Here is a 9,482-nt window from a genome sequence, read left to right on the forward strand (position 1 = left end):
CAAAGGGAGAGATTTATATTAAGGATTGGGCTCATGTGATTATGGAGTCTGGCGAGTCAAAAATATCCAACCCAGGTTAGCAGACTGGAAATTCCAGCAAGCATCAATGCTACAGTCGAGTCCAAAGGCATTCTGGAAGAGAAATCCCTTCCATTTTTTGGATATCTTGTGGGGGTTTTTTTCTCTTGAGACCTAAAAGATAAGGCCCAAGCAAATTGTGTTGGTAAACTGCTTTACATGAAGTCTACTGATTTATATGTCAATCACATCCAAAAACCACCTTGACAACAGTATTTTGACAAGTGTTTTACTAAACAACTGGGTACCATAGATAACCTAGCAAGTAGACATAAAATTAACCATCATAATCCACCCTTTCTCAGCTTGGCATCCATATTCACAAACCATATTTAAGGTCTAATCAAGACAATAACAAAGTCATCTGCCTAGCCTGGTATAATTATTATATACTATGTATAACTCAGAATGTATTAACCCTATCCGCAGAAGAGGATGTAAAGTCCTTGGGTGATATTCACCCTTCTACTTTATGTTCTGTAACTTCAATGCCATGTTGTAGTGTTAGCAATACTTAAATACTATAATACAAAGTCAACATATACTACTAAAGGCCCGTGCTCGAAATTCGTGGACGGGGTAGGTCCCCTCAGCCCAGTCTGCACCTTCTCGCAATACAGGACCTTTCGGGAGATGTCCGACTGCCAGTTTAGGCCCGATCCCACAGAGAAGGCCTAAACAGACAGTTGGACATCCCTCTCACAATCCTGGACCTCTGGCTCCTAATCGCTCACCTGCCTACCTGATCTCCCCTAAATGCTCTGCCTGCCTGCCTGATCACCCCTAACTGCCTGCCTGGCTGCCTGATTTCACCCCTAAAACTCAAGCTTCTTTTTTAAAAAATATTTATATTTCTTCTTTATTTTTTATGTTAAAAAATCGGGCTTCTTGAGACCATGAGGCATTTAACATTATTCCATATTCCTTACAGAGAGCTAAGCATGGTAAACACAGCAAATACTTAATACTTGGGGGCTTCTATACAAACACTTTCCAACCAGGAATGTTTAATAGGCAGTCTCCAAAAACTTGAACTGGGAAACCTAAAAGTAGAGTGCTCAGATTTCAGGCATCAGGTGCTAATAGCAGGATTTCTATCCCAATTAAACTCTAATTCTGAGCTCTCAACAGTCTGGACAAACTGCCCTTTACTGTCACCAAAGTTTCTTATTCATCACTATCCTATTCTTTCTTTCTTTTTCTTTTTTTTTTCTTTTTTGAGTTCAATGTTTTATATCCACATCAGTATCAATGTACCATACAAAACCCACCTGCCAGCCTAGCTGGGCATGCAGGAAGGGGTCCATGGCAGCATAGAAAACTGGGGTTCTTGTCTCAAAATGGGAGAAAATGGGTTTACAGTCAAGGAAACAAAATCAGAACCCAACATGATCAAGGAGAAGCCTTGAAACTGCATTGAGCAGAAGTGCTGTCTCGGCTGGCCCAGCAGTACCTGCAGCAGCCTTGGCTCCTGGGAAGCCTGGGGTCAGATAAGGCCCAGCTCCTGAAGCTATTTTTAATGATTTTGCTTTTGTGGGAGCAGAGCTTCTGGGCAGCAGCTCCATGTGGGGATAACCGGTGCAGGTTTCACTTCAGGGTTTGGACTGCAAGATGGGTCTTTGGGACGGGACCCGCCCGGCCCCAAATGTCACAGCTGAGATACTTGGGAAAGTGGCTCAGGAAAGTTCCTTCCTGCCTTCTTCCTGAGTCATCCCATAGCTTAAAAATCAAGGTACCAGGCTGGGGCTTAGCACCCCAGGGGCCTTTGTTAACATGGCAGGTCCAGGCAGGAGGAGCCTAGATGGGCAGTCGGACCTAAACGGGCAGTCAGATATCCCCTGAATCCCCTGAGGGGTCCCAGATTGGAGAAGGTGCAGACTGGACTGAGGGACAACCATTCCCCCCACCCCCATGCATGAATTTCATGCACCGAGCCTCTAATACTATAAATATTTCTCTCTTTTCCATGTCCAGCATGGCCTGAGAGCAGTCCAGTTCCTGAGTAGGGGCAGCTGGGGATTGAAAAAAATGAAAGAAGAGACAGACACAAAGATAGAAGGTAAAAAAAAAAAAAAAAAAAAAAAAGCTGGAGCTGAGTGGGACAGCTATTCTCTGATGGAGAGACAGAGACCCTGTATACATTTGTATAACATGTATACAAATGTTCTTATTTTGGCAACACTTGCTGCACCTCCATAGCCCATTAGCTACATAGGAAGGATTAGTGAGGCTACAAGGTCAGGCTTAACAATGCTAGAAGAGTTCTGCCCTCCAGCCTCGTACTTGTTTGTGGCATTGCCACAGGTCAGCCCGAGGCCTGACCCTATAGTTGCTATATATGTATGCTACACGTACATATATACAAATAATTTTATAAAAATGAAAAATGCGTCTATCATTTCTACAACTGCTCATATGGTCAAACTGGTATTTATAATCCCCTTTTCCAATGCCCATTCCATATTCTCTTTGTCCTCAGGAAGTTCCATAACTTATTATGGTTCTTTGTCTGGTGGTGTGATCCAATTCTTCATTCCTTAAGGGTACAGGATTTTAATAGTCTTCAAAGGACCATTCATCGATTCCGTTTAGTCAGATGGCTTCAGGATGGTGAATATGCTAACACCAATGAATTCCATGAGTATGGACTCATTTATGTACTTCATTTTCTATGAAGTGAGTTCCTTAAGCATAAATAGTGCTTTATGGAATACCATGACGAACAAAACATTCTCTAAGTCTGTAGTTTTGACAGAAGCTTTGTGTGCAGGGAAAGTAAAACTACATCCAGAGTAAGTGCAATTATGCATTCTATAAGATGAATCTAAGCTAAAAAATTCACTGATTACATGGCATCCATAAGCACCTATTCTGACTGGAGAACTACAGTGACTTTTGGATGTCTGGAATTAGTGTCAGTTCAGAATCAGTCAAACACTAATCTAGATGTTACTGCTCAACCCTGCCTGTCTGTTGGCATCTGACTATACTGCACCCATATGCGAGTGTGTGCACACACATACACATACACATACCAAAGAGCTACATTAATCACTCTAGACCCACACAGAGGACTGTTTTTGAATAAATGGGGCACATGGGAGCATATATCCACTCAAAAACTTATAAAAATTTATATACACATGACCAATCAATATTTTTTCAAAGAATAAGCAAATTTGCTAAGACCTACTGGGTATACCAGTTATTAATGCAGATTTTTTTCAATAGATAGAGTTACACATAAATTGATATATATGTGATTTGATATGTATGCTGTTTTGTTGTATTGATAGCAAGCTTCAAAACTTCATATGTTGCCGAAACCGGTTTTACTCAGTGGATAGAGCTTTGGCCTGCGGACTGAAAGGTCCCAGGTTCAATTCCGGTCAAGGGCATGTACCAGGGTTGTGGGCACATCCCCAGTAGGAGGTGTGCAAAAGGCAGCTTATTGATGATTCTCTCTCATCGATGTTTCGAACTCTCTAATCCTTTCCTTTCTAAAAAATCAATAAAATATATATATTTTAAAAACTTCATATGTCAATTTTGCTGAAGGTGTTAATCATAGATATTTTTATTCTTAAAAATGTCAAATTTTGTGCAAAAATAGAGCACTTGCTGGAAGTTTTCATTCATTATTTTGAAGAAAATATTATCATATACTTTGGGAAGCTTATAGTGAACATACTTCATCTCAAAATACTCTTGAACACTGATTTCGATGTGAAAGACAAAGAATGTCCAGGTCAACAAAAAAAGTTTGGAGACCAACAATTGCAAGCATTATTGGATGAAGATACATGTCAAACTCAAAAAATAACTTGTAGAAAGATTAAAAGCTGCTCAACAAACAATTTCTGAACATTTACAAGCAATGGGAAAGATTTTAAAGGAAGGAAAATGGGTGCCACATCAATTGAACAAAAGACAAATGGAAAAGTCACCAGTAAAATGTTGCTTCAACACACAAAAGAAAGTCTTCTTTGCATTGAATTGTGTCTGACGATGAAAAGTGGATTTATTTTGAGAATTCCAAATGCACAAAATCATGGGTTGACTCAGGTCAACCATCAACATCGACTGCAAGGCTAAATCGCTTCAGAAAGAAGACAATGCTCTGTGTTTGGTGGGATCAGAAAGGTGAGATGTATTATGAGCTTCTAAAACCAGGTGAAACCACTAATACTGATCACTACTGACAACAAATAATCAATTTGAACTAAGCTTTGATCATAAAATGACTAGAATGTACCAGAAGACACAGCAAAGTAATTTTGCTTCATGATGACATACCATCACACACTTAAAACCACTTAAAGACATTAAAAGATCATGCCTGGGAAGTATTAATCCACCCACCATATTCACCAGATCTTGCTCCTTCAGATTACCACTTGTTTGGATCAATGGCACATGCACTTTCTGATCAGCACTTCAAAACATATAAAAAAGTGGAAAACTGGGTCTCTGAATGGTTTGCCTCAAAACAAGAAAAGTTCTATTGGGACGGTATCCACAAATTACCTGAAAGATGGGGGGAATGTGTAGCTAGCAATGGACATTACTTTGACTAAAACACTTTTGATGTTTCTCTTGAAATTATTAATTTTTTATTACAAAACCCACATTATTAACCTGTACACCTAGTATAAGAGTGTCTCTACTCAAAGATATTCAAGCAAAAAGAGATGCCATCAAAAATATAAAACATTTGATAAATATTCATTGAGGTGCTATAAAGCATATAGCACTACCTTACGTTCCTTAGAAACCATATAAAAAAATATAGTCTCAGTTCTCCAGTATGGGACTTAGTCTAAACCCAGCTATGATAATCTACTGGGAATAAACTCATTGAAACAGCAGTCTCGGGTGACCTTGATTGGGGAACTTCATATTTCTCAGGAAATTATGTCAAGCATTGAGAATGTCACTAAAGGGTTTAATATTGGCCTTTACTTTGAAAAGCATTCCCCAGATCTTTTATTGACAAGGAACCCCAAGTATAGGGACAGTTCTAGTTTGGACTAATTATCTGCTAACATGGAAGGAGATTAGCAATTACTACATTGCCTTCTTCTGGGAGACAGAACCTATGAGACAAGACCCTAGATAGCAAAGTAATTGACTCCTTCTGTGGCTTTTCATTCAGCAAGCTCACATAAAATTTCAGTTCTCTGAATAGTCTCTCATGGTCCTTCTTTAAGTATATATCCAACAGAGCAGTCAGATATCACTTACTAGGTCCTATCTTTCAGAATACAACTGAGAAGGTTGGTTCTATATAATTCTCTTTCTTCTCATGCCAAAGGTAAGAGAAAGTTTTTCTACTTCCTTACAAAATACTAGGCACTTGCTGATGCTGAGCTAGAAAAGCAAGTAATGGGCTTTACAAATGGAGACTCCAGGGTTTCAGAACCAGCTCAGCCAATGGCTTAGTGTTTCTGTTAATTCACTTGGAAGGTCTAGTCTTCTAATTAAAAAGGTAATGATCCCCATTTTCAAACAATGAGCATAGTACTGATTTGAATATTTTTTAGAAAGGTAATAAGAAATATTTAGGGAATGACTAAAATAAATTATGATAATGTTTAAGGATAAATGGAGACTCTTTTGCATAAGATATTTTATTTATCCTCTGCTATGAAGCAGATATTATTAATATCATATCCTCAATAGAGTCAAAGAAAGTAAGAAAGAATTAACATTTATGCAATTTAATAGATTTCATACATCAAACTAAGTGTTCTAAATACATTAGCTCATTTAATCTCATCACAACTACATTAAGTAAGTAGTAATGTTTACATCTGTCAAACACAGGGGAACAGAAATTAATTTTAGATGATCTGCTCAGGCAACAAAGCTATTAGTAATAAATTGAGATGCTACCTCAGGTCTGTTATTGCTGATTCCACTAATTCCCTTTTTTTTTTTTTTTTTTTTACAAAATGCTAACTAGAGAATTGGACAAGCTGCTCCAGCCCAGACTCTCTAATTTCCAGAATAAACAAGGATTATGTTTCTCATAACATTCTTGCCAACGGGGGCTGGTCTGGCTGTAGAGGTAAGAAGGAAGATGAGAATATATTGTGGGATTTGTCTTGAAAGCACAAGATTGGCTTGGAATCATGAACAGATGCCAGCCTGGGGCAGATTCCTGGATATGACCCTGAAGAGCTGTCTGGTCCTATTCAACATATTTACTAACAACTTAGAATAACAAGTTGTTATATGTGTCACTCTCTCAGAATCATAAGAAGCACTATTTTTCTATCCAGAATATGGATCCCATTACTCTGTCTCTCTTCTAATAGTTAATTTTCATTTTTCAGATCTAAACTTAGCATCACTTCTTCTTGGAAACTTTTTCAGTATCCTTTAGTCCCAGGTTGTACAACCTTACAACACACTATTTTTTTTGTTACAGCACCTATTCACAGCTTTAATTATATATATAATTAAATTATATATGTTATGTTAATGAATGTTGGGATTTTTTTCCACAGTGCAGCCCAAGGATTGGATGCTAAGTTGTTTTCTATAAGGTGCCTTAATAATCTTAAAAGTAAAAATGAGAAAATGAAAAAAGTGTAAATTACATATTTTACAACATATTTATCCATATGACATTCATTTATACATTAGGTTTGGTGAAAATATAAATAAGAGAGGATGGCTGCCTTTGCACTTACAAATAATAATCTTGGCTATCTGTTATTAGGTTGCTGTTACTATGGGCTAAACATTGTGGTAGATACTTTATATTATAATCTCATTTAATCCTCATAACAGCCCTCAAAACTAAGCATAATTATTGTCCCCATTTTTCAAGCCACATCATTTAATTTCAACACTGATTTCACTCTGATACACTGCCCCTCCTCTGCATGTTATAATATTAAATATGCTCAGTGACATTAGAAATAATTCAAAATATTATTGAAGTTCAAAAGAGGAAAAAATAATGGATTAAGTGGATTCTACTTGTTAAATGTTGGAAAAACAACAGAGACCCAGCCGTTCATGCCTACAGTACTATCAATATTAAGAACAGTACTAATCACCTTTCTCCCTATGCTTGGACAGCAAGGTGGGGTTTTGTGAATGATTTTTACTGGAAGTCATAATTCTGGATTAAGACTTTTCCTCAAAGCTCATAAAAATAACATTAAAAGTGGGAAAGTTGAAACAAGGTCACATGATGCCTATTTTCTACCTTCTTTAATATGAGTTGGTCACTGAAAAGAAGTAGAATGGACGCCCTCTGAGAGTTATAACTCTTCATTAGAAGGTTTTCAGGGAAGCTGAATCATTTTTTCTGGATTTTAATTTAGCTCCTTAGTAGAGAAGAAAAATAAATGAAGATTGGCTTGGTCTTTCCTGTTCATCCCCTAATTCACAAAAGGGATTCTTAGATCTGCAATAGCTTATTCGCACATATTTCTCATCTTTCCATAGCCGGGATGAGTCCTATAATAACGCTTTGTTTCCTTCAAGTCCCACACTTCTGTTTGGAAGAAAGGAAGGAAATGTGGGAGAGAGGGAAGGAGAGAGAAAGGGAGAGAGGGAGGGAGGAAGAAAGGGAGGAGGAGGGAGGGAGGGAGGGAGGGAGAGAGGGAGGGAGGGAGGGAGGGAGGAAGAAAATTCACCACCCTCACCTTAATGATTCCTGTTGTCAAGAATTTCTTGACACTGTCTTGTGAAATTACTGAAAGTAGTTATTTCACTTGAACTGAGAATGGCTTTGAGTTTCATAACTTCCTCTGTCTCTTTTCCTCAAAAAAAAAATCATCTACATAATTTAGCCCAACTTTTGGCAGTTAGAAATTAAGTTGTAGATATTTATGTTGTGAAGAGTATTGGTAAAAGGGAAGTTAAAAAATCCTTCGGGGGCAAGGGAGGAGTGGAAGGGGGTAATGGAGGAGGGAAATTTGTAATGCCTTCAATAATAAAGATAAATGTTTAAAAATTAACCCTGATTCTTCTAGTTTATACCTCCAACTCTGATGAGATTATATCATGGCTCATGGTGTGAACTAATATATTGTCAGTTTGATTATTTCTCTGTTCTTATAACTCATGACAGACGAAACCTGTAAGCTCCATGACCTGGGGAAATCGCTCAGTGTTGATGGAGTTTGTGTTCCTGGCTTATCCCTCTCACCCTGAGCTGAATGCCCTGTCCTTCCTTGGAGTCAGCCTGGTATATATATTGATCATCAGTGGGAATATCCTCATTGTGGTGGCCATCCAGACAGAAGTCCGCCTACACACATCCATGTACTATCTCCTGGGCAGCCTCTCGGGAGTAGAAATATGCTACACTGCAGTGGTGGTGCCTCACATTCTGGCCAATATCCTACAGCCAAAGAGAACCATCACCCTCCTGAGCTGCGCCACTCAGATGGTTTTCTTCATCGGACTTGGCAGTACCGATTGCTTCCTCTTGGCTGTGATGGCCTATGATCGTTATGTTGCTATCTGCCACCCCTTGCGATACCCTCTCATCATGACTTTAACTCTCTGTGTTCGCTTGGTTGTTGCTTCCGTGGTCATTGGCTTGGTCCTGTCCTCACAACTGGTGGCTTTCATCTTCTCTCTGCCGTTCTGCCAGACTCGGGGTATTGAGCATTTCTTTTGTGATGTGCCACCAGTGATGCGTCTTGTTTGTGCCAGTAGCCACATCCATGAGCAGTCGGTGCTGGTGGCAGCCACACTAGCCATCGCCGTGCCTTTCCTCCTTATCGCCACCTCCTACAGCTTCATCGTGGCTGCTGTGCTCAGGATCCATTCAGGAGCCGGCCGCCACCGGGCCTTCTCCACCTGCTCCTCTCACCTCACTGTGGTCCTCCTGCAGTATGGCTGTTGCGCCTTCATGTACCTCCGCCCCAGCTCCAGCTACTCCCCCAAACAGGATCAGTTCATCTCACTGGTGTACACATTAGGAACCCCACTGCTCAACCCGCTTATCTATACTCTGAGGAATAGTGAGATGAAGGGAGCCATAGGAAGAGTTCTTACCAGGAGTTGTCTCTCTCAGATAAACTAGGGGAGAGGACAACCTATCAGGCAAGGGTTTGGTTCCAACCCAGCAAATCCCCATACAACTAAGATTTCTCTCAGTTGATGTTAAAACTGACCTTTAAAAATAGGATAGGTTGTCTGTATACTGTTTAGCTATGGGTACCAGAGACCTTTAAAATGTTTCTACCTTTTAGTAGACTCGGTAATTTTTCTTCTAGAAAAAAAAAATTAACAAATGAGCATAACATAATAGAACATGACAAATATAAGACTGCATCTCAGGTATCAACTGGAAGCAGATATGTCATTCAGTAGATTTTAATTTAAAAAATGTAATAAAGAGATTATATACCAAAGTATTAGAGTGGGAACTA

The 9,482-nt window shown here is 39.1% G+C and overlaps 1 protein-coding gene across 1 annotated transcript; it reads left to right on the top strand.

Annotated features, from left to right (window-relative positions):
• Positions 1 to 8,188: 8,188 nt before the first annotated feature.
• OR10W1 (olfactory receptor family 10 subfamily W member 1) lies at positions 8,189 to 9,133 on the top strand (the record flags this gene model as incomplete). Its single annotated transcript, XM_084894916.1, has 1 exon — positions 8,189 to 9,133. The coding sequence occupies one exon, from the start codon at positions 8,189 to 8,191 to the stop codon at positions 9,131 to 9,133; it is 945 nt and encodes a 314-aa protein (XP_084751042.1).
• Between the last annotated feature and the right edge of the window lie 349 nt (positions 9,134 to 9,482).

The sequence above is a fragment of the Pipistrellus hanaki genome (genome assembly GCF_964339955.1).
Source record: "Pipistrellus hanaki genome assembly, chromosome: 9".
In the NCBI taxonomy this organism is placed as follows: domain Eukaryota; kingdom Metazoa; phylum Chordata; class Mammalia; order Chiroptera; family Vespertilionidae; genus Pipistrellus; species Pipistrellus hanaki.